Source organism: Tympanuchus pallidicinctus, unplaced genomic scaffold, assembly GCF_026119805.1.
Source record: "Tympanuchus pallidicinctus isolate F22 unplaced genomic scaffold, pur_lepc_1.0 scaffold15, whole genome shotgun sequence".
NCBI classification, from domain to species: Eukaryota; Metazoa; Chordata; class Aves; order Galliformes; family Phasianidae; genus Tympanuchus; species Tympanuchus pallidicinctus.
The window spans coordinates 7,730,354-7,756,207 of NW_026294669.1; the positions used below are offsets into that span (position 1 = coordinate 7,730,354).

The 25,854-nt window shown below is 36.6% G+C and overlaps 1 protein-coding gene across 3 annotated transcripts in view; it reads left to right on the top strand.

The window, feature by feature from the left end:
- Positions 1-25,854, top strand: part of DPP10 (dipeptidyl peptidase like 10) — a 396,750-nt gene that overhangs the window by 309,516 nt on the left and 61,380 nt on the right. For all 3 annotated transcript variants that reach the window (XM_052675376.1, XM_052675375.1, XM_052675377.1), the window contains exons 8-16: positions 1,197-1,317; positions 4,769-4,923; positions 7,523-7,620; positions 14,662-14,785; positions 16,820-16,858; positions 17,984-18,091; positions 21,052-21,143; positions 22,798-22,845; positions 23,525-23,646. In XM_052675376.1, coding sequence (XP_052531336.1) covers positions 1,197-1,317; positions 4,769-4,923; positions 7,523-7,620; positions 14,662-14,785; positions 16,820-16,858; positions 17,984-18,091; positions 21,052-21,143; positions 22,798-22,845; positions 23,525-23,646 — 907 coding nt within the window. The remainder of the gene's footprint in view (positions 1-1,196; positions 1,318-4,768; positions 4,924-7,522; positions 7,621-14,661; positions 14,786-16,819; positions 16,859-17,983; positions 18,092-21,051; positions 21,144-22,797; positions 22,846-23,524; positions 23,647-25,854) is intronic.

Here is a 25,854-nt window from a genome sequence, read left to right on the forward strand (position 1 = left end):
TTACTTCTGTTTTGATCTCCCTGCATAGTTCTGATTTACTGATAACTATCCCAAGTCACCCTCTATTCACAGGAATGGTGAAAATCGTTGCAGTGCTTGTGGGATGAAAAATCTCAGCTTTATTGCTTTATGCAGTGGAATCATGAAGTGGCTACTATTAGATATCAAGAAATGCCATTAGTTTGAGGTCTCAGAGGGAAATCAATTTCACATACTAATTTAGAGGAGGAAAGAACAGCAGTAACAGCAATAATAATACTTAGCTCTCGTGTTACTATTTTCCCATAAATCGTTTGTTTGTAGAAGTATGAAGGAATAACAAATGACTAGGCTTTTAAAATGCTCTTTGGTGGAAATACATCTACTTCATATTAGCTGCCCCTGCGACTCCATACATCAGCATACAATGATTAAATGCTGTTACGCAAATTTTGTACTGTATAGTACTTCTGTTGTTCTATTAGTTGCTTTTTCTTTTAGTGTAATATCAGTATTAGATTGATTCCATTGTTAAGCTGTGCAAAGACATATGTAACAGTTGTAGTTTCACAGGAATGGAAAAAAAGCCCAAATCAGGTGTTTATTTGTGATTAACTCATCCAGGGGAAAATGAAGAGAAGAAATTTGTGATACTGCATACCCAAAGTGTGTGGCAGTGAAGTGCTTAAAGGTCTCCTTGTGGGTGGGAGAAAGGTGGTGATGCAGCAGTGTGTGACTTAGTTTTGCTTCTCTCAGTAAGCTTCCACTCTGATACAAAGCTACAGCTTACATTTATTATGTATGTACTGTACTATATGTACTTGCAGAACTATGTCTAATTTCCTGGCTACAAAGACAGAAGATTTTATTAGATGAAGTGGGATAAGTGGATTTTTTTAAATGTATTCAACTATTATAAAACTGGCCTCCTCTACCATTCTGGGAAATGTAGTAGTTTTTCTTAAACTGAATAAAAGCATTCCAACTGCAAAAACTTATTTCAAAGGAAGAATTTGGCCTAGCATGAGTATTTAAAGTTTGCATGCTTTGTCCAAATTGATGATAAAAGGAAATATGTAGCCCATGTCAGAGGAAACTCATGATGAATGATTCTGTTGACTGTTCTGAGCCTGAGAAAATTGCGTATTGTTTGCTGAGCATTCATTTATATCAAAGAAAATGTTCTTTTCTCTTTCCTTCCCTCTTACCTCATCCAGATTTATATTTTTGAAAATAACATCTACTACCAGCCTGATGTAAAGAGCAGCTCATTGCGCCTGACATCTTCGGGAAAAGAAGGAATTATTTTTAATGGAATTGCAGACTGGTTATATGAAGGTAAGCCAGACAGATATTTATGTTTATTAAAACAGATGAGAGGTTCTTGTACAGAACCAGCAGCAAAAATCTATTTCAGAAAATGCTCTCTCATGTTGCTTTTGCTCCTTTGTCTTCTCATTTTCTTGCAAGATTGCCTTTGTATCTATTCATACTTTGTATTGAGTAGTGTTTTGAATATAACAATACTTCATGAGAAAGAGGAATTTATTTTCAACTAAACTATGTCAGCTGAACAATGAATATTATATGGTATGTTAAAAATATACATAGTAGTGAAATCCTAAAAACATTGGGTTTTCACTGCCTACTTCAGTGGAGCTGACATTTCAAATAGAGCTATTCAAATAAAACTAAACACCCTGTATATTTTGTTTATTTAGAATCACTCCATTTATACCTTTGGAGCTATCTAGATTTGCACACAGTTAAAGAGGGATAGGAGTCAGTTTGATGCTTGTGTGATCAACTGTGCCAGTCCATTTAAAATTAAAACATCCTAACTGGAGACAGAGACAAATCACAGCATAGAGATAGACTTGTCTGTATTTTCCTTCTTTACTGCTGAATACATATCAGAAGGTGATCTAGTGCAACGCTTTTTTAGCTGTGAATTCTTCATTGTTCACTATTTGGCATTAGCATGACCTGCAAGAGACTCCAGCCCCAGAAAGCAGGCAGTAAGATTGCATTTGTCTCTAAGATACTTGAATCCAATTTGAATGTTATGGCAAGTTTTTAGTGCTGCCATTAGTGCTACCTCGGCAGCAACTGCTAATTTTATTTAAAGCAACTCAGAATAGACTCCAGAACTTGGACTTAACTATCCTTAAGGATCCCTTCCAACTCAGGATATTCTGTGATTCTCTGAAAGTGTGCTGTTGCTGACAAGCAGTGCCGAAATGCAGTGGACAGCTCAGTCTGTGTTATCTCCCAACTTCTGAAGATACCTTCTGTACAGTAGCCCAGGGTTTCTCTCTGCACCTGAAATGCTTTAATATAACTAAAAAAGTTTGGAGGAGGTTATCTAGCCTTGATACAAGAAATTTAAATTAATACACACATCAATTATTTTTTCTGTGGTACTCTGGGACTCAATTTTATAGATTAATAGTGTGTGTTAAATACTCGGTTACCTTAAGTATCTTCCTTATTGCAAGTAGAGTTTTGCAGGGCAGAGTGTTTTTTAAGAATGGTGGTGCACAGGATAATAAGACATGTTAGTGGGGCCCTCAGAAATGATGTTGTCTGTACCTCTTGACATCTGAGTAGTTATGAGCAGATAGCTCACATAGGCAGCTTTGAAAACTGCCAAGTTTTGCTTTCTGTCCAGGTAAGCTCTAAAATTAGAATAGTAGTTTGCATCCCTTTGCATGCATTTGATAGTTAGCCACTTGCAGTGAATGTTTTCCAGTGTTTTCCTGTGTTCATACATTTTGTCATATTCATGGATGCAACAGGGCACCTTTGAGCCCATTCTGCATGCACTTCGGGGCACCAGCACTGGAGAAGGCAAGCCTGTGTTTTCTGTTCTCCTTTTGGTGCAGAATGGAGCTGCCGTGAATGCTGTATACTGAAGGATCATCTTAAAGCTCTAGTTTGTAGAATAAAATGCAGCATGAGATTCTTTATAAAAATAAATCTTTTTGGTCTGCAAAAGATTATAAGAATATTGAAAAATGAATCAGGCTAGAAGAGATCACAGGAGGTTACCTGATGCAACTGATTGGTATTTGCCAAGCCTTTTATCAGAACTGTCTGGAAAGTATGGAGTAGATCCTGGCTGAGAATTATACAAACAGAATTTTAAGGCATATTTCAGTGTGTGAGTATTGAATTTTATGTAGTTTGGAGTTCTGCGTTAGCAAGATCTACACCTGAGAGAACTAATGAGAAGCAAAACTAAACTTTTCCTTGACGCATGCCAATAGTCAATACTTTTTTTTTTTTTTCCAGTTTATCAGTGCATCAAGCAGTATCTAAAGTAGATTGATGTAGCTTTTCCATAACTTCATTTGTCTTAAAGATAAGAGAAGCTGTTGGTAAAACAAATGACTTTTCCTTTAAGCTGTAGACATTTCACAATGAACAGAGGAAGAAAGTGGGTGAACTTGGAAAGAACAGCAGCCAGCTCAATAGTGGCAGTGATGTTATTTGGGATTAGGCTTCTGCTTCTCTTCGTGTGCCCATCCTTCATACTGACACATATGAAAATATCTTTGTGTGAATAACCTAGTTTGAATACAAACACAATTATTAAATGATTTCACTATTAGAATAATTAAAGCAAGCTCGATTATAATTTTTGCTATCTGATGTACCCCACTCATTCTCTGTTGGTCACCTGTGTAAAAGGCTTTAGATATGCAGTGTGGGAGCAGAAACGTGACCCAGAATATACAACTTTGAAGATAGGTTTGGGCTTTGTTGCTCCTTCCCTAGAGGATTCAACTCATTCAGGCACTTCAATCCTTTCAGAATCTGATTTGTGTCTTGAAGAGTGTCCTTTGACAATTCAAGTGAGTTTTGTAGGTAGATTCTTAAATTATGTATGCTGTCAGACTTCTATTCTGGTTATTATGTTATTCTCAATTAGTTTTCCAGTCATGTTCTTCAAATTTAAATACAAAATACTTGCAAAAAAAGTTATCAAATACATAACAAAAAACATCCAAGTCTTTTCACAGTTGGAAGACAAATGACCTGTACAGGGTGAATTTGGAATTGGTTGCAGGCTGCTTTATTGGTATTCCAGTTGTATGTGCTGTTTCTGTGAGTGCTTCTGTTCTTAATTCCTAGTATGAAATACAATGACAATAAATACAAGAAAACACTGCATTACATTTAGAGAATGATTTTTATTTGGCAAATAGAATTTGGATTAAAATCAAAATTTGGATTTAAAATAAGTTTTTAAAACTATTTTGGAAAAGTTAGATTGCAAAACAAAACAAAACAAAACAAACAAAAAAAACCTAAACTAAACTAAACTGACCCTAAAAGCTCCCAAATATTGCACTCCAAAAATCATTACATAAATGCAATGTGTGAAGATCTGCATGCAGAGAAATCAGGCATAATAAAATTTCATATTAAAGAAGAAAGCAGATTGTCAATCCTAAAAGAACTCTCAATTAAAGTTGTCCAAAACATTTAAAAACTAATTGAACGTGTAATGAAATGCAACAAAACTAAACATATGACAATTACATTTATCTTTCACATTACAATAATGTATTGATGTCAGTGAAAGTATTCGAGGAAGATGGGGCAAGTTTGATCTTTTCCTATGCCTTCTTATCCAAACATTCATTCAGTATAATGTGAAATTAGGGGAATTAAAACAGACACGTTTCAAGTAGCCACAGAAAGAATAAATCAGTGGCAACTGGATGAGCTGGGAAGTTTGAAGTACTTACTGTTACGATGCTAAGGTGATCTGTTTTTGCAGAGGAACTTCTCCATTCTCATATTGCCCACTGGTGGTCTCCAGATGGTGAAAGATTGGCATTCCTGACCATAAATGACTCCCTGGTTCCTAGCATGGTTATTCCCCGATTTACTGGAGGCCTATATCCAAAAGCAAAGCAGTATCCATACCCTAAGGTAAGATAAGTACAACTGTAGTCCATACCCTCCTATTTCCTGTGCAGTGCTGTTCTGTATGAAAAGAGCAGAGCGTCTCTGGAGGGCAGTAGAAGCTGACTTGGTTCACATTGCTTTTCAGGAAATATTAATTAAATGTTTTTTTTCTAGTAGACTGTATCACTTCATGCTAGAAAGAAATTATCAGGTGTGGGAGCAGAAGACAGAATGATTCATAGCAATTTCATCCTCAGTATATTGCATGCTAAAGTCAATGCACCACTTCTGTTACTTATGTTACAAACATAAAATGTTTGTAGGACTGCACAGGAAAAAGGATGCTGTTGCATTAAGTAAAATAATAATAAATTAAAATATGTATATATATGATATATGTATCATATAATATTTGATATATGTTGTATAATTTATATTATATACATATGATATGTATATATTTATATATGTATATATTTATGTATATATATATATATATATTTATGCATACACACGCACTGTCACTGATTTTGAGAACATGTAGAGAAAGATTTTTAGGTTTATGTTAGAAAATAACAGAGCTGTTCAGGGAAGGGTGATGTCTGAATTTGCTCCTCAGTTTCTGGGAGTTTCTTGATCAAATGCCTCCTTAGTCATCATTATTCTGATAAGTTCCAATGCTGATATTATCTTCCAACTTGACAGATTTTCTTTGTCTTACATATAATTTTAAAGTGCATGAGTTTCCTTCTTCTGTGAGACATAAGTCTGTGTGTATGGTACTCCTTTGAAATTTCAAGGGAAATTCATTGAGAATTTTGAAATAATATTGCTCTAACCCTATTCTTGCTGCCCATTTTTGGAGATAAGTCTTTGTTCGTAATGGGTGGAGAAACAGATTGCAACATGTACTATGAAACAACGGTGTGTATGATATATAATGTGTGCTGTGAAATAATACTCTGAAATAATAAAGCAATAACATTTTTAGAAGCAGTTCACATGCTTTCACTGACAAAAGGCCTTGAGTGACAGAGAAAAGAAAAAAATGTAATGATATTTCTAAAAAATGAGCTTTGTAAACAAGAAATGGGAATTCCAGTTGATTAGCAGTTCAGCATAACAGTGATGCACAGTACTATTCTAGTAATCTTATTAATGAAATAACATTTCTTTATTTAATGTGTCTATTTAATGTCAATCTAGCTACCCATTAAACATCATTAATTTGTAATGAATCTTGTGGTACAGCATCAGAGATGAAAGAAAGGTTGGATCTTATGTAAAATAAAACCATTCGAGAAATTTCTAATTGTGATTAAAAAATAAAATGAAACCCACGTGTATTTGTGAGTATTGGAACAGGCACTTCTGTGTACATGTTGCATATACAGACTTATAGGAGATATTTGTTGTGACCAAATGACTTGACCTGTCGTTTTCTTCCACAGTTTTGCATTTGTGTAAGCTGCTTCCATATTGAGAATGCCTTTGAAAGACTGTATGTGCTTTCAGGCAGACGTAAAAGTTTATGAGAATGAAATAAATTCCAAGAGTCAATTTAAATGTCTTAGCAATAGTAAAAATATACAAATACCACCTTCTTCTTCCTCGTATCACTTAGAAATAGACACCGCATTCAGACTGCCTATATTTTGAGAAAAATCTGATTTCTAAAGAAAAAATGCGGAGGTATATTTCAGCCAAGCCCTTTTTTACTTCTAAATGTCTCTTTGAAGAGTCCAATGTACTGCTTTATAGATTAATATGATTAAAGCCTAATATCAATGACTTCACTTTGCCCTTCCAGTATATCAAAGTCATTCCCACTGAAATACACACTTGTCATTCCCCATATCCTAAAAAGGCTGGGTAGTGTTTTGTGGCTTACAGAAAAAATAAGCTTGAATATGATATTGCAGGGAGATTGGTATGGGACTAGCGGTATCTACTTGCTTGTCTGATATACCTTTGCTTTCTGTCACCAGTCTTTTCTCAAGAATGCCCCGTAATAATGTTCCATGTTACCAAGAGTAGCATGAGTCTTGGCTTCTTGTAGATACTCAAGTTTTATCAGGCTCTTCGCAGTGGATGTATATCAAACTACCATTTTATTTCTCTTTTTCAATAAGAAGTGTTCTTTGTTGTTTTGTTTTTTTGTCTTATGAACACAGAATCCTGTGCAGTGCCAAAAATAGAGATTTCCTTCTCAGCAAGTCAGGAAGACCTAGAGAAAATGGTGATGAAAGAGAAGGGAGGGGAGGAAGAGGAGGAATGCTGTGTCAGATAGAGTTATGTAGCTTTTTGGAAGAACGGTAGGGGCTGGAAAAGACTGCTGGAATCTGGAGCTGGCTGCTCTTCTAGGAACTGACCAATGCACTTCCAACTTTGTCCCCTTATCCTGCACCAGAGGGCTGCCATCACTGAGGGACAACAAGAGGATTATAAAATTAATACTTAATATCTTTATCTGTGTGACTTGTATGGCTGTGAAATTCAGTTTTAAAATTAAAGAGCTTTCTCGTTATTGTAAACATACTTTATTATGTTAATGTGCAAGTCTATTTTAGCTGCCACTGGTTCATTCAGTACCTCTAAAACTCCTGTTTTCTTTTTTTCAAAGGCAGGTCAAACAAACCCAACAGTAAAGCTGTTTGTAGTTAATCTGTACGGACCAGCGCATACACTGGAACTGATGCCACCTGACAGCTTTAAATCAAGGTATTTTAATTTCACTGTTTGGTGAAACTTGTGTTTGATTTAACGTGACTGTCTCTCAGGTTACTGATTGCCATTTTTACTTCAGCACAACTCTTGTATTTTGCTGGAACACAGCTGACCTTGTTCTCACAGCCGGACATAAAGACAGTGAGGTCAAATACAATACTATATGATTTGCTCCTCTTAAAAAAACTCAAGGATCTGGAATTTGCTCATTTCCAGTGTTCTGAGGTGCTTCAGTTCTCTTGAAATATGTGAAATTAGGAATACTAAGAGAATACTAAGATGGAGTCAAGAGGTCCAAATGCTGCTCTGAGCTTGCCGTGGCATTCATTTGTAACCTTTCTTGCTGTGAGCCAACTTGTTGGTTTCTGTTTCTGAAATGAAATTACAGAACACAGACATGTACTATTAATGCATAGAACATGTTGCCAGGATGTTCTATCATTTAGAGATGAATATCTTAAACTTGTCAAATGTATTAGGTTATGGAAATAGTTTTCCCCACAGTTCACAGATGCAAGGAGGTGGCAGGGGGAGAAGCAATGCCATCAAGTCACACAAACTAAGAAGGACTGTGCTGTGTCTGTGCTTGATAGGAAGGTAATTAGAAGAAATTATGTTTAGGACCACTAAGCTAATTTAAAGGTCCTTTTGATTTCAGGACTGGCTGCAACTGGTAACCCTCCTGATAAAGTTACTATCTTAAGGTGAGCTCCTGGTTTACCTGTACTCATTGGAGATCACTTGAAACTTTTCCTTAAGAGCAAGAAAATTTCCATTTCTTCCCTTAGGGTTATTCCAATTAGACAATTACAGTTGTCCTGTTGAAATTCCCACTGTGGTTTCAGTGCACGTTAGTGGTCTTCTAGCCCTAAACTGTTATATGGTGTAGGTTATAGTAATAAAGAGTTGCTATAGTGCAGATACAGCTGCAGTCTAAGGGCAGAGATGTGCCACTTCCCTCTTCTCTGAGGGCATTACTGGGTGGAGAAGAAAAGAGAATAGAAAGATTGGCTTTGAAGACATATATTTCTAAAAAAAACGCTGTGTCTGGGTTGTTCTTGCAGTTCCGAGAAAAGATGGTTTCCAAAACAATCTAGAAGTTAATGGTGGGTAGTGATTCACAACCATCAATACCAACTTCAAGCTGTCCTCAGCTCTCTTCTACACAAATTGAGGTATCCGAAATTAGTGCAGGAATAATTTAGTAGTGAATTATGCCTTGTAATTATTTGTGTCAGCAGGAATGCTGACTGATTGTGTTCGTGGAGAGAATTATTTTACTGCATTGTGCATTTTGAAGTATTTTTTTTCTATTGGTGCTCAGAAACAGAACAAAATCTCCTGCTGTTTATTAGCCCCTCACTAATGAGTGCCTGTATGAGATTTGGAAGAGATTCCCTGCTACCAAGGTTAGCATCTTCACTTGCTTAAAGAGCATTAAAATTGTTGTTTTATTGTTTAAAGATGTGAAGATGTGAAATGAGGAAGCTCTGTGTAAACCACCAAGAAAAAGATAATCTTGAAAATGTAATGGTTTCATTTTAGATTTTTAGGTTTCATTCTTTCTGCCTGATTTGTTGAAAACAAAGATAGAATAAAACAGGCGAACACTGATATCTTAAATAGTATTATCTGCGTCATGAAGCTAAAGTCTAACTCAGTTTGTAGAATTTCTGGTGTGAGCCTGAGTGGCATCTTCCCCAGAGTTTTGAGTCCTTGGTGAAGATAATGTTCTCTGCTCTCTCTGTTACACAGTGCCATTCCTTTAAATTTCTGTAATACTTCTTTCAAGAGTGTTAAGGCGTTGCAATGGGCTGCGCAGGGTGGTGGTGGAGTCACTCTCCCTGGAGGTGTTCAAGAACCATGGAGATGTGGCACTGAGGGACATGGTTAGTGGTATAGTGGTGATGAGTTGATCACTGGACTTGGTGATCTTTGAGATCTTTTCCAACCTTAATGATTCTATGATGTATCAGAAGGCTGGTTAAAACCATGTAAGCCTGGAAAAAATTAGCTTTATCTTCATTTTAGCTATCAGGGCATAATATCTGTGCTATAAAATATAGGAAAGTTGCATAAATATGAGCCAGATATTCTGAGAATTTTACATTTTAGCTCTGGTTTTGAGTAATTGACAATAATCACATAGGTCATCAAATGTGTATATGCATACACACATATATCCATGTGTTAATATGTATGCTGGTATGAGGAATGGCCTCTGAGCAGGCCTTTCTCCATTGGAAATCTTATAATTTTTGGGAAGGTTTTTTTTAATTATCGTATTTTTGAAGAAAAGTATTGGCTGTACTCAGCAGTCAAGTCTTTTTCACTGCCTTTCTATTCAATTCATTGTGGAGTCATTAGTTAAATATATAATAGTAGCATTTCACAATTAAATAGTAAGGAGGACTATCATAGCTTTAAAGATCTTTCATGATTGACACATTGTGAAGATGCATATTGCTCACGTCATCACCAATTACTATTATAGGAGAGATACAATCCCATGCATAAAGGGGTACGGAATGTGGTTTCAGTTATTTATAACCCCAAAAAGTAATGTTCACCTTCTCAACCCTGCCCAACTCTGCAGTGTGGGACCTCTGAAAGCAGAAACCTCTTCCTCTGTTCTTACGGTGTAAGATTGAGTCAGTTCAATGCTCTACCGTCATTTACTGCTTGTGAGGATTCTAAGAATGTAATTGGTAATACTTCTCAATTTTCATTCAAGTTCTTCTGAAAGAAAGAAAGCAAAAATAATTTTACTCCGTAAAGTTTTAGTCTGTGGAGAAATTTATTTAAAGCAATGCATGAAAAATTATTTCTACACTGGTTCTTGAAAGTCTCTCAGTGTAGGGGTCATCTGCTGCTTCCTCTCTCTGCTCTCAGCCATAGTGAGCAAACTGCATTGACTGCAGTATTTCCAATCACTGCTGACCAGGTAGTTTTAAAAGGCACTTTAATAAATTAAGTCAATCTTTTTTCTTATTTTTTTTCCAATACTGCTTAAAAGCCTAAAAAAGGTGGATGACCACATCTGTGTTTTCATATTTCAATCATTTTGATTGATTTTAATTAATGTTTTGTAATGGAACTGGAAACACTTAGGAAATTGAGTTAACATAAATTTAAATAACAATCTTTAAAATCTCTCTTTTTTTAAAAAAAAAATTACCTACGCATTTCCAAATCAACAGAATTATTTGGATGCTTTATACACTTCTAGCTTGAAATAAGCTTTTGATTCTGAAAAGGTTTCTGTACCTCCTGCAGCCAGTTTGTCTGAGCCTTGCAATGGGATAGAAATCTTATTTACTTCTAACTCAAGTGGAAAAGATGCAGGGGGCAGTTTTGTATTAAGAAAACAAGTGTTCGTTTTCAGCTGTTCTTAGACATGCTGTCTAGTCACTTCTTTCAAGCTTCTGTCCCTCCTCTCTTCTGTAACTGTGCAAGAGCAATACCTATCTCACAAGGTTAATGCAAAGGATTTATGCATTACTGCACCTTTTATCAAGTGGCTCCAATATATTCAGTCAAAGCCTCCAGGATGAAAGTATATTCATGGGGTTTATTTTATTGAAGCTTTCCTGCTCAGTGCCAAGATACTCATGGATTATTCCCATCCCTGTTCAATGGGAAGAAATGCAAGTTCTGCAAAGGGGGCAGAACCAAGCCTGGCACAGCTATCCCGCGGGGGCTCGTGGCTGGGCTAGGGTGCAGCAGATGACCATCACCATGGCTAGGCTGGGTCTGAGGCTGTGATTAGACGGGGAGTGAGGCTACGTGGCCTGGTTGTGGTGGCTGCTGTCACCCACGGAAAGGGTGCCATGGACCAAATAGTCCGAGAGGAAGGCTACAGTTCATCAGTGTGTGCCTACAGCAAGCAGCATGCCAAAATGCTAACTGCAGTTATCTTCACTACTTTGCACACCATGAAACCATTTGTGTTAAATTTTTCACATGGGCTTTTGAGAATGGCATTTTTTATTCGCATCTGTAAATACAGTTTTCAATATACTACAGTGAAAATAATTTAAGAATATAGCAAATATTTTAGAGCATTGTGCACTGTTTGAGTTTCTGTTTCTCAACAACTTGCCAGCAAACAAGTAGGATGTAGTGGTTTGGCTTTGTTAAGCCCCATTTTCCTTATTGTCCAAGTCTATTAATACCATCAATGAAAGTAAGATTCCTTTCATTCACTGCTGTTTCCTATTTTTAAAACTTTCTTTTTTCTTGTGTTAGCTCAAGGTTATTTTAAATCTAAGTATCTGATGTTCAAACTTAATTAGGACTGTAACTATGCTTCCAGCATAATGCAGTGCAAATCCCTTTGCTTTGTTCCGCTTATTGCCTCTGCTGACTTTGTTGAGAACTTACAAACAGCAGTTAGCAAAATGTGCATATATCTCTGCATGTACAAGTGAAACAAGGCATGCTGAATATCCTTCAATAATGATAAATATTTTAGAAAAATGCTCAACTGCCTCCCCAGGAGTGCATATCAACTGAGATAATCAAAATAAATAAAAAACATTCAATAAGAAAGGAAGATTAAAAAAATGCAGGTGTACAGGCTGGCAAAAGATGATAAGCATTTTTGATATCTAACATGTTTTTATCAGCACTGAGAAATAAACTCAGATTTCACCAAGTTACAAGCCTTCAAAAAGAAAAATATTACTGCCATATACTCAGGAAAAGCATTTGTTTTCCTCACACCTCTCACTGAATATCCTCTGTCTCCATCAGGCTCCAGGATGTCACCTGCACCTCTGCAACACACATAAGGTGTTCAGTTTTTCTCTATTTTCAGAGATTTCTGTCTGCTTCTGTAGTGTGAAAAAGAAAGCTTACTGCTTTGAATTCGGGAAGGAAAAAGGGTTAGAGTAGATGACAGGGAAGAGACCCTAAAATATTGACATGAAAATGTGATTAGATATGAAACAGACTGGTTAAAAGAAAAACCACAGGTCTGTGAGGTAAAGATTGAACGAAGTTTTATTGACAGTCAGGGATTTTGATGGTTATGCTTATAGTTAGATGGTCCAGGGATAGAGGAGATGAGTACTAGCAAATAGGTTTTATGATTGCCTTGATTCATATTACAGTGTCTCTGATATGAGAAGAGTGTGCTGGGAGAAGAAAGCTGGGAGTGGGGTGAAAAGATATTTTGAGTGACAGCCAAGAGGGTAAGGTCATCTCTGATTAGGCCAATTGAATACTGAAACTAGGTTATGTCTCTGCCATACTGCCCCTCTGTGATATAGTCCAATAAAACATGTTTTTTCTCCTACAAACTTATGACTATGCTACATGTGTTGGCCTACAACAGTGCTGCTACCCTGTATATGTTTGTGCAGTATGTCTGTTCTGAATTACAAAGGAATATTACTTGGAGGCAGTATAATTTTGGAAGGATATGTGTTGTTACACTGTACTGCACTCCTGATAAACAAGTCATAATGTAGTGAAGTTTAAATTTATTATGCAGAGTTGATGGAAGGGGAGAAAAAAGGAGTTTTTAAATGATCTTTTGCTTTCGCCTCAGTGATCATGGAGTTTATGTCCTTGATGGAAGATGGGGTTATAGTTTGATTTGTACTATTAATTACTATATCAGCTGCTTTCCAAATGATTAAAATCTCTTGTTTCCATCCCTCCCTGCAGATGTTTTCAAATGGAGCAACTCAGGCTCTATTTTGTAGAATTTGGTTCTGGAATAATCAGACACTGGGGACAGTAGATGCTGTCTTGGTGCTGAAGTACATGGAGAGAAGCTGTTCTTATAGATGTATTTTGAACATTTCCTTTTGGCTGTCTTCAGGCTCCTGTATGTAAAGGGAAAGGCACGCAGTTCTTGAGTTCTGCTCTGGGGAAGCAATTACCCGAGGTCTGGTGTTGCACTTGGATTGTATGTTGGATCCTTGCTTTGTTGGCTTTGTCACAGAGCCTTACGTTAGATCTTTTGTTTTGGTTGTGTTGTTTTGGTGTACATTTTTCTCCTTGATAAGGATTTGAAACAATTTTCAAACAAACAAACAAAAAACAGACTCACAGTATGCCTGAAGTCACTGTGTCCAGTTATCATTCCAGTACCTGCATGTGAAAATATTTATTTAACTAAAAGCAAAAAATAAAAGCTAAAATCAAGTTGTGTGTGTTGAGTTGTTCAGCTGTGTTGCTACCAGAGAGCACCTTATAGACTGGTTGACTGCAGGGAATTGCTGACTCCTGCACTCAGCATCAGAGCTGGACTCAGCTTTGCTGCTGGCACTGCTCAGCATTTTGAACTAGTAAGATATCTTTTGAATGCATAATTAAATACGTGTTGTCAAAACATAATGAGATCTCCCTTGGTATTAGATTAAAAAACTAGTTGTATGCAAATGATGACCCTTGTTTTCAAGTGGGGCTGAGTTTCCAAACAGGTTATTACCACTGTTGCATGTAGCTCAGCTGGATTCTTTTCTGCAGAGGTCTCATTGTTAAATCCTTGATATTTTATAGCAAGTGACATTTTAAAGCGGTCTCGGCTTCTACTTGCAGACCTTTTTTTCTGAGCTGGGTTCTTTTACAGAAACGTGTATATTCTGAAGGTGTTTGTTATGGGAAAATACTGGCTTCTGTCAGAATTTCGTATCAGTTTTTAAGTTGACTGGCAAGTGCTTATATGTGTTCACAGACATATACCTCGTAGGCTAATGTTTCCCAGTTGGAACAGTTTATGCCTTACCAATGGCTGAGAAGAAGGTGCTGATGGAATACAGTTATCCCAGGGGAATGGGAACAGCAGGCTGAGATTGAGCCTTTCTGCCCAGTGCCTCCAGGAACAGATATTGGGCATTTGGGGTTATTTTCCCCATCCCCATCCCATAGTGCTGATCTTGTCAAGCCCTTGTACAAGGGCCTTGTACAAGACTTGTACAAGTCTTCATGTACTTTTTTATTCTGTATATTTTCTGTATTTTTTTGGAATGTTTAATCTGAAGCAGGAGTGATCTGAACATTGTGATTTTATTGTCTGTTTAGGGAATACTACGTCACCATGGTGAACTGGGTAAGCAACACCAAGGCTGTGGTGAGATGGTTAAATAGACCCCAGAATATCTCCATCCTTACAGTCTGTGAAACAACGACTGGCGCTTGCAGCAGGGTAAGTCAGATTGCTCTCTAAGTTCTCTTTTTAAGTTTTCTTCCTGCATTTTGTTCTCATATTCAGAAAAAGATTTTCAGAAATCGGTTTGCAGATGCTGTAGTTGCAAGCTGAGTGTAATTAGTCAACAGGGAGGAAATGGATGTGAGGACATTCCAAATCTGGTTAAATGACTTCATGCAATTAGCAAATTTGAGTGACGTTTTCAGAATTACTCAACTTTGTTCATTCATTAGCATCAGTGGAAACTGCAGTTGCTGAACATCACATACTATGGATATAGCTAGTATAGTAGCAAGCTTGTCTTCCTTTGGATATTTTCATGTTGCTAATCTCTGCTCTCTCCCCTTACAGATTTTCATTTTAAATCTTTCTGGCTCTCACAGTTTACATACTCTTAAGAAAACATGTAAATTTCTGATAATTCTGATAATTCTTACCAATTCAGCAGCAAAATTAAGTAACCAGGAAAAAAAAAAAAAACCTAATACAAAAGCAACAGAGATGTTTTAGTTTTGAGAGTAAAATAAACCAAACTGAAATACGTTTTTCTTCTTGAGTGGAGCCTTTTGACATTCTTTGACCCAGGCTTTGACTTCTTAAATTCCTGAATTCCTTCCCTCCATTTTCAGTCTTGTATCTTAAATGCAACCGGCTGTTTTCCCATTTTGAGTCACAGTTTCTTCCTAGAACTAATTGGAAGTATAAATATTATCTCTACATGCTCATATCAGTAACAAAGTAACAACAAAGGCTTTTGAAGTAAAAATGATTATGGGTGATTAGTGTAGGTTGGCTTTTGAGTCAAAAAGTTCTTATCAGTGTCTGCTACTGAAGTCCATTGTGTTAGAGTGTTAGGGATCATTTCTGAGCTCGTTGCTTATGTGCAGTACTTTTGAATAATGCAGGTTGCTTATCCTGACTTGTAATCTGAGAGTTAGTCCTCGTTCTATGTGTTAGATTATGAAATTTGCTGGTTGGGTTGCTGCCTGGTTCCTTTTTTTTTTTCTAAGAGAATTAATCACAAGTCACTGTGAGCAGTCCCTTCTGAAAGGAAAGCTTTATGTGCTCCAAGATCAGTGGACTTATGTGAAGTAGGTATCCAGGGAGCCCAGGAGATAATACGGAGGAGAGGGATGGAGTGAAATTCCACTCCAAAATAAATGAAGTGCAGAGGAGAACCTTGTAGGTGAGCGAGCAGTGCAGCGAGCACAGCTTGGCCAGGGCTCAGTTTGTAACCCTGGGCAGTGCCTATGCTGGGATAAAATGATGGGTGAGCAAGAGCAATTGTGTGAAAATGCAAGCTTTCCTCATGCCACTTCATTGCAACTGTGAACCTTTATTTATTTATTTTAGCATTTTGCAAGTTCTGAAATTCCAGAAAGTACTGTATGGAGCCAGTTTTATAGCAGCCATAGAATTTCATTTTCAGGCCATGTATTTATGGATGTATTTATCTATAGCTAATAAATGTTGATTACTTCACTGTGACCGTGACAATTTACAGTGGTTGACATCTATTCTATTTTTTTTCCAACACATGCATGACAACTATTTGTGAGTTTTTGTATTTGTCTGTTTTTTAAGATGGCACAATTTGAAATATGAGCATGACCATTAAAAACCACCCTTTGCATTTATTTTTTTCTTTTTGCTTAATGCCACGCTGCAACCCATTGAAACAAGGGATTGTGATTTGAAAAGGTCTCTCATTTTGAGCTTGATGCTGGCTGTTTGCCTAGTATTGATAGAGGACCTAAAATATCCACTTGTCAGATGATATCTAGAGCTAAAAACAAAATAGAACCATATGCATAAAGCATCTTGATAGCTAATCAAAAGGGATTGAAAAAGGCATTCTTTGGTCCCCAGTGGTGGTCTACCAAAAACTCAGAATAAAGAAACTGACTTTTGAATTAAATTATCATTTGTTTCAATGTAAGTGCCAAAAAAGAAATGTGACAACTGTAGCACAGTAGGAAAATAAAACCACAAAATGGCTTGAGGCCATAAATGCTATTTCTTCTGTTACAGAAATATGAAATGCAGTCAGAACTTTGGGTTCCTAAACAGGTATGGTATAAATGCCATTTCTGTCTGTCTTTACTGTCATTTTTATTTAATTGCATGATTTTGTAAGCTATTAAATAATAGTTTTATAAGCTATTAAAATCCTTTTAAACTGGCTGTGTTTTAGGATCTGTTAGGGTTTTTAGAAGTGACTGTATAAACATTCAAGTAGCATCTTCTTTGGTAATGGAATTGCTGTCTCTCAGCATCTCATAAGACATTTGGCTCTTTCAGTGACTATGTCATTGGTTGAAGAAGACACAGCTTTCCATAGAGCAGTTCAGATGTTTGAGATACATGTCTGAGTTTTGGAGGCAGTGTTTCCTTCAGTTTTTGATCTCTCTTCATCCAGCAACTCCATCCATCAGGCTCAAGTATTAGAAGTCATATGGGTTATAATTGGAAAGAATAAGAGTAATATTTTTAAATTCACGCCCAGAACAATATGTTGAACTAAATATGTCAGCAAATGATTTCGTTTGCATAGCTTCTGAAAAGCCATCCAATCAATGTATGAAACACAATCTATGTCAGGCTTCATTTTGCAGTGTGAAAATGTGAAATCATTTTAAACATCTGTGCTTATATAGCAAGCAGTTGTCCTTTATTACTTCTGTGTAAAGTTAGCCATGGAGAAATGATGTCACATTAGCCAACAAATTATGGTAAAACCATGATTAAGAATATTATTTAAATGTGTATACTTTTATGTGTAATTTTATTAAAACGAATGAGTCCTAAATAAGTACTCACTACAGTACTAAAGTTTTTCTGCATCCAGGCTATGGGAATATTTTTTTTCCTGATCAGAAGTAGGACTTATTTCTGTCATTAATTGCATGCGTGAAAAGAAACGTATCCTGGAAAATCCCACTGCATTAGAGCAGAGACTATCAGACCTCTCCACAATGAGGAACAGTTTTGCAAGGACTGAACTTATGCTTCAGGACAAGATTGCATAATGATAACTACCTGCAGGAACTACAGTGTTTTAAATCTAAGGGTATTTCTCCATTTGTTTTCATGGCAAATACAGAAAGCAAACTGACATGAAACCTAAGGTTTCTTCTGAGGCTTTGTGAAGTGAAAAGGAAAGCATGAGAAGCTAACATAATCTCACACTTACAGAATGAAGAACCTGTTTTCTCCAGGGATGGCACTAAGTTCTTCATGACTGTCCCTGTGAAACAAGGAGGCCGGGGTGAATTTCACCACATAGCCATGTTTATTGTTCAGGTAAGTTCTTTGTATCCCATTGGTTGTCTAGGATTGAGAATGTTTTTTGAAGGTAGGTGGTCATTTATTCTGTCATTTATCTGTCTCACAAAATAAGTGATGCTTTCTCTTTCTTTACTCTTATGTGCTATGGTAGCATGTAGGATTTGCATTTGAGAGGTGTTTCCAAAGTTCACTCTTTGGAATGTTTCCTGTTTCTTTGTGCCTCATTAAATGCACTGTAAATATGTATGTACCATTTAAAATTTCGATTCAGAATGTTTAGAATTCTAGGTGTGTATACAACAAGAAAGGGAAGCAATAGCAAAAACTTAAAATATTGTAAAAATTAGTACCCAGTTATTACCCACTGCAACATTTTCCAGTTGCTTCCATTTCCCAGGGACATTGCTTTCCAAAGAAGAATCTGAAAGAAGATACATTCCTGCTATGACTTTGAAGGTCACCAGTAAGAAGCTGTGATCACCTAGGAAATTATGCCCTGGAACAGAACATTCCAAGGCTTCTATTTAAATTCCCAGAGCATTAATGTAGATACTTTAGCAGAGCCATATGACATAGGAGGGATTATCAAGCTACCCAAACTATCAGAATAACAGACTTGGCACCAGATGACTCTGTTATCTTCCCTTATGACAGTATTCTGGTATGAACACTGAGTCTGAAATGTTCGCAGTGTACTGCAGACAGCATAGAAACAAAAGAGCCTTCATGAAATTTTAACTTGAAGAAGCGAGAAGATATTTGGTGACTGGAGTATATGTATGTAGAAAGAATGAGAGAAGAAAAAAGGAATCAGAGACTTGACAAATACCGTCTTCTAAAGAATACAGTAGCTCAGATGAGAACCTAGTAAAGAGGTATTAACGGAATAACCACACAAAAGTTCACATTGGAAGAAAAAATCTGTCAGTCAATGATATTTTGGTTCCTTTTAAATACAGTTTTTAACACCTCCACAATTATTTTAGTGTCAAGATTATGATTAGGAGCTTAGTATTTTGTCACTGTTGGGCAGAATTAGAGTTCTGGCTACTGTAGAGCTCCAAAAATAAAATAAAACTTAATTTTTGCCTGCCATTGACAAGAATAAACATGTCTAAATCATGCAAGCTATGACAAATTTGTGTTTAAATATATAGCTGCTCCCTGGAAGAAAAGGAAATGCAGCATCTCATGTAGTAACCATTAGTCATCAATGAACAACATTCTGAGTGGTAATAGAGCTGATACAGAGCAGTGAAGGACTGGAAATGTGTTTATATGATGTGCTTTACACACTGCATTAATCTAATTGTCCATTATTTCTAAAGCAAACATGGAGACATAAAAATTATATTAACCATTGCACATAAAGTCTGTTGTCCCATCAGATGTTTGTCACACCTTGTGAGAGCCACAGTGGCATGACAGGTGCCATGAAGAATGTAATGCAGCTGCCAAATGATTGTGCTTTCATCATATTGGAGCTCAGTTTAAGTTAGAGTTTGTCGTATTTCACTATACTACTCAGTGTAGATAGCAGCTCATGAACAGAAATCAGCCAAAGTATAGGCTTCAGGAAGTTTAAATGATTTTACAGACCAAACATGAGCATACAGTGACAAAGCGAATTTTAATGGCTTGCTTTAGTTTCATTTAATCATGGGTCTATTTGTCAGTCTTCAGCAGAATAGTAACAAATGATGATTTTTCTTGGGCTGCATTTCTTTGTACTTCAGAAATGCATGTGTCAATGATATAATCCAAGTGGGTTAGCAGAAGCATCTAATTAAGTCTTCTTGCAGGGGGAGGTTACTGTTTGAAAGGTTACTGTCTATCATAGATTATTTACAGTCTGAATGCAGAGGGCTAGATATGTGTTTTATTGTATTCAAATGCTTTTGGTAACTTATGAAATATTTAAAAGAAACTAATCTCAAAATGGGATTGAATCATAGGTCATGCATCTAGAAATTTCTTACTTGGGGTTTTGCAACTTTAGAAAGTTCTTTTTCCAACCACAGAAGAAGTATTATAGAGAAATTTTAATGGATCAAGGCGAAAACTTCCTGCAGGCTTCATAAATTATGCATTATGGCCATAACCTTGAAAGGTGACCATGTTTATTAATGCTTGGCCAGGCTTTTTATTGCTGTTTCTTGTTAGATTCTGTGATCTCAGTATGAAATGTCTCTTTCAGTAGTTGCAGTTCCCATCTCTCCAGAAAGGAAACAGTTGTTTGTAGAAAACCTGTAGAAAACTGATTTGTGTATTTTCTAGAGACATCACTGAATAGCAGAACCTTTCTGAATAAGGGAGCCAGCATTTTAAACATCTGTACAGCACCTAGCACAGCATTCCAATTTCAGTTGGTGTTTGCAAGTCTTTTTGTAGCGTTAGCAGACCATTCCTTCCTTGTGGATCTGTTCAAAAAGAGATCAATTCCAAGGAACGTATTTTTGTCTTGCCAGTACCAATTGTGTCTCATTATTGAATATGAAAGTAGGACATTTTATATCCAGGCCAATCATTGTCATCTCTGAGCTGTGCCACTGTAAAGGAAAAAAAACAAAACAAAACTAAGAGAAGTAAAATATGTACAGAGATAAGATTCTTAGCTTGAAATATAGGAATTCTCAAATGTGTTGGCATACGGACAACTGAAAGAAACATCTGGTGGAATCTGAGATAATACTGACTTTGAAAACTTTATATACAGGAAAGAAAGATTACTTAAAGTTCCAACCTGTAATAACATGAGCCTACAGTGACAAAGCAAATCTTAATGGCTTGCTTTAGATTCACCTAATCATGGGTCTATTTGTCAGCCTTCAAAAGAACAGTTTTTGTGAGTTAAAGATATTATATTGAATGTTAAAGATTTGACAGCTGTAATTGGTAATGAGATGCACAAACAGTCCTGCTAGGTAAAGAGAAATGTTACAAGATGAAAATTAATATTTTTCATCTCTCTCCAGGCTAAAAGTGAGCAGATCACTGTGAGACACCTGACATCGGGAAACTGGGAAGTTATCAGAATACTGGCATATGATGAAAATACTCAAAACATGTAAGCACTACTCTCTTTATTTTTGCAAATATCTGAGCTATTAAAGTGGAATCCACTTAACTGGAAATAATGTATCTGAAATTAAGCATCAATATTTCTTTCATAACTTAATCATAACTTCTACGCCACTGAGTGCATAAAATGCCACTGTCAGACAATTTATCTGCCAGTGTATTGTTCTGTTTTTATGCACAGAGAAAAGGAGTGTATAATGACATGAGTTGACTCATTGTGGTTTAAGAAAACACCACACAACGCAGCAGTGATAACATTTTTTTGGCCTTTTCTTGGATTCCAGAAGAGCAAATCACAGTAAATGTTCAGTACTTGACAAAACCCAAGATACTTCAGTTTTTCAGCTCACTTGGCTACTATCTGAAGTCTGAACTTCAATGATCTGATTTTCTTTACAAGGAGAGTGGTTAGGCCCTGGAACGGGCTGCCCAGGGAGGTTGTGGATGCCCCATCCTTGGACGTGTTCAAGGCCAGGTTGGACGGGGTCCTAGGCAACCTGATCTGAATGTGTGTGTTTGGTGGCCCTGCTAGGCAAGGGGGTTGGAACTACATGATCCTTGAGATCCCTTCCAACCCTGGTGATTCTGTGATTCTGTGATTTTAAACTCCAAAATTCCAATCAAATCATCCAGCCCCTAGATTTTGACCCAGGAAACAGATCTTCCTGAAGCCCCTCTTGGCATTACAATGGGAATAAGCACCACATAACTGGTGATTTCTGCTAGCAGAGAAGAACTGATGCAAAACATTTCAAGGTTCCAGTTGACTTCAGTGGATCTTAGTTAGCTTTCTGATGTATCTGCACATGGCAAAATAAATCAATACATAAATGACAATCATGTGTCAAATCCTGATTTTCTTTGAAGTAAATCATACTTCAGCAAGGACATTTTTGCACCTGCAACATCTCTGGAGTCTGAGAAATACTTTTTTTTGGCCAATACTTTCATGGATTTAAGAGCTGTAGGTGTAGAGAATGTCACGAATCTTTTCCAGGGCTCAGCAGAATAAATGAGATCAGGATGCAGCCAACTTGCAGAGAAGTGGCAGACTGCATATGTGCTGTCTCAGCCACTTGAGAGGACTTCCATACCTTCCAACATTGCAAACAGAAACTTTGAGAGATGTCATCTGGAACACACCAAGAACTTGTCTTGTTACTATGTCAGCAGCTCTACTAATCCTTTTTTTTTTCACCCATGTAACCTTGCTGTAAAAATTCCCTAAGGTCTCTAGACAGAAGAAAGAGTTGGTCAACAGCTCAAAAACGTTTTCAGGTATCACAACATCTGTTGTATTCTACGATATAATTTCAGTATGACCTTTTTTTTCTCTTTGGATTTATATTGGAAATTCCTGAAGTGAAGGAAGAACTTGTTCTGTATTTATAATATGCAGAAAGGGATCCTAGTGGCAACTGGAGCTCCTGGACGTTACAGAAATTGAGCAAAACCATTAAATGTTATGCTTATCACTATTTAACTGTGAAATCATATAGCATTTGTAATAAGTATTCTTCATAACAGGTTTTAAATAAGTCTTGGGAATTGTTAATTTAAAAAAATGTGCTTTACGATGTCCTGCCCCAGTCAGACAGTTTACCAAACTGAGTTTAACTTTGTTCTTCTTTTGGATGCAGTTATTTCTTAAGCACTGAAGAGTCCCCAAGAGGAAGACAGCTGCATAGGTAAGGAGTACACATGGTCTGTGTTAATAGCATCTTCATCCCAAGCCATGAATGTTAAGATGACATTATGTGAGCTTAATTGTTGCTGTATATTATATTATTTATATTATGTATATATTACGAACTGTAAGAAGAAAAGAATCCCAATTTTTTTTGTAATTAAAAAAGCCAACATAATTTTGTGTTAAAAAAGAGAAAAAATGTATTTGTACACAAAATATTTTTACAGTTATCTTTACTAGCTCTATAAGAGCATTGAAAATGCTATGCATAAAGAAAGAATGTTATACATGTGTTTGTAAAAATAGTGAAAGTCTTCCAAATACAGATCATGTTTGTTAGACTCCAGTCATGCAATTTAAATTGTGTGGCCAAAGAACATCCTTCTTACACAAACCACAGTGCTTAGGTCTGAAGTTAATAATTGATTTCATGGTGTCCTTCAAATGTTTTTACCCCAGGGCATTGCTATTGAAATCTCTGCTTTGGGCAGATTTTGGATTCTATCCACATTACCCGGTTTAAAGAACAATGCACTCTGTTCTCTGTGAACAGTTTGCACCAGACACAAAATAAGATAGTGATAGTTTGGCAAAATAAATTCTATCACTCTGGTGAGCTGATTCTGTGTTTCTTGTATTTTATTCCAATGGAAAATGTTTCTGATATTTTTCCCCAGTGTGTCAACAGTGGGATCATTGAATCGACAGTGCCTCTCATGTAACTTCTTGAAAGACCAGTGCACATACTTCAGTGCAAAATTTAGCCCCAGGAACAGGCATTTTTTACTGCACTGTGAAGGTAAGTCAAATGCATAGTTTGTAATAGTACTGTGTTTGCTTTGAATTAATGTATACCCATAAGAAATTCATTAGGCTGGAGTCTAACTTGTAGCACATTAAAGGATTATTCAAAATTCTGTACTGGGCTCCTTGAAAGACACTGAGTAAAGATGTTCTGTGCAAAAGCTAAATAAGCACATGACATCAGAAAGCTGCTTCAGTCCTAGCCCTTCAATTTTACAAAATCACACTGTCTTTCAAATTCAGCCTCACTGAAAATCCTTTACAACAAAGGATGGGATTTTATAATGATGATACTGTAGTTCATAGCAATGAGTGGAGTAATTTACTTAATTATATCATGTTTGGGGATTGATCTTGCACAACTATTCCTAGTTGAAAATGAAGACTTTTAGCTTTTTATTGCTAGGTGCATTCTGGTAGCACTAAATGGCATCAATTGGTTCAGAGTTGGTGTACGCAAACAGAAAACTAGAACTAACACTCAGGAAATAATACAGATAAATAAATGATTGTAGGAACAGGTTCACAAAAGCATGTAAAAATCAGGAATAAAATTTATATCTTGGCTTATCAACCTTGAAACTTGCAATATTTTATAGGCAGTGCTCTCCTAATATTTTTGCTCAACATCAGATTGAAAATAGTAGAACACAAGTCTGAAACATGACTGGCTCATTCTATTTACATGCATTTTTTCTACTTCTTTTGCGGTTGCAGATTGTTTTACACAAAAATAAAATCTGCCAGCTTGAGAACTGAATCTACTCAAACAGTGAATATAAATTGGCTAAAATAAGTTGTTTTTTTTAATTTTTATTTTATTTGTGTGTGTGTGTGTGTGTGTGTAACTGTACCTATTATACATCACTGATTAGAAAAATGAATATACCACCTTTATGGTTTCTACACGGATGCAGCAGAAGTTGCGGAGATAATCCCAAGGCCCAGTATGGAGCTCCTCATTATTTAGGCAGAGTTCTTCCTTGTGCTTGACATTGTCTCTATGGGGGAAATCTCAGATTCCTGCAAGAAGGATCACTGGTAAACTGGAAGAGATATTTGCTTTGAATCAGGAAGTATGCTATGGCCTAGAAACATGACTTCTTGTTATTTTGTTAGCAGATTATACTTAGCCTGTATTTTTTTTTCCTTTGGTATAAAACTGTGGATGCCAATAGGAGCTTGCACATAAAGTTGCTCATAAGCTTTTGATTTTCAGTGAATTTGGAGATTCCAGTTCTCTGTTTGAGTTTGTAAGATTGCAGATCACCCTCTCAGGATTAAACCTTCACTTCAATGAGTAGGCTGCTCTACACTGAAGGTGACAGTCTGGTAGCAGCATGGCCCCAAAGTATTGTCACAGGTCTGGAAAATGCCTATGATGGCATGGATCTCTGAGAGTATCTGACAGTTGACAGCAACATTAGCGCAGAGTTGCTTGCAAGTGTCCAAGTAAACTACTTTCAAAAGAAAATGATGCCATATCTGTGTGCATCCATACTCATTTTCCAACAACGAAAAGCCTGAATTGCTACAAAGTCAGGTGTCACCCATTGACTTGAAAATCTATGGGGATCTCTGATCTGGTTTGATCTATGAAAGTTTCTTCCACCTTCTGTTTTCTTAATAAGCATCTTTATAAGGTCATTTTTTCTTTTTAATTACTCTCAGCCAGACCTGTCTCAGTTATACCAGCTGTATCCATCAGGTCTCCAGAGGCCTCTCTGAGTGATGTGTTCATTTTTAATCTGGTAGGAGGATCAGCTCCACAGCTCTCAGTCTTGGCAAGCATCACTTATACCTTTTCTTCTACAGTGCTTGTGGACATTTCCTTTAGCACTTCATAAACACTAGCAGATGTTACTCTCTCCACTCAGATAAGTTAGGGAGTAATTAGAATTAGAGATTAATTGTTTTTTTCTCCTTTTTATTCAGCAGAGAGTAAGATGTGCTTAGCGTCAGTTAGAGAAGACCGATGGCAAAACCAGGAATGTGCTTAGTTCAGATGAGCTGTGATACGATGCCTGTAGCACAAGTCTTTCTCCTTTCTGACTGGTTGTTAATGTACTTTAATGTCCTTTTTTCTAAATCTGATGTTACCCTTATTTTTTAGAACAGTAAATAGAGATAGCCTTGAAAGTGCCAGTGCTTTTCCCTCAAAATAAATAAATAAATAAATAAATAAAAATTTTAAAAAGCTCAA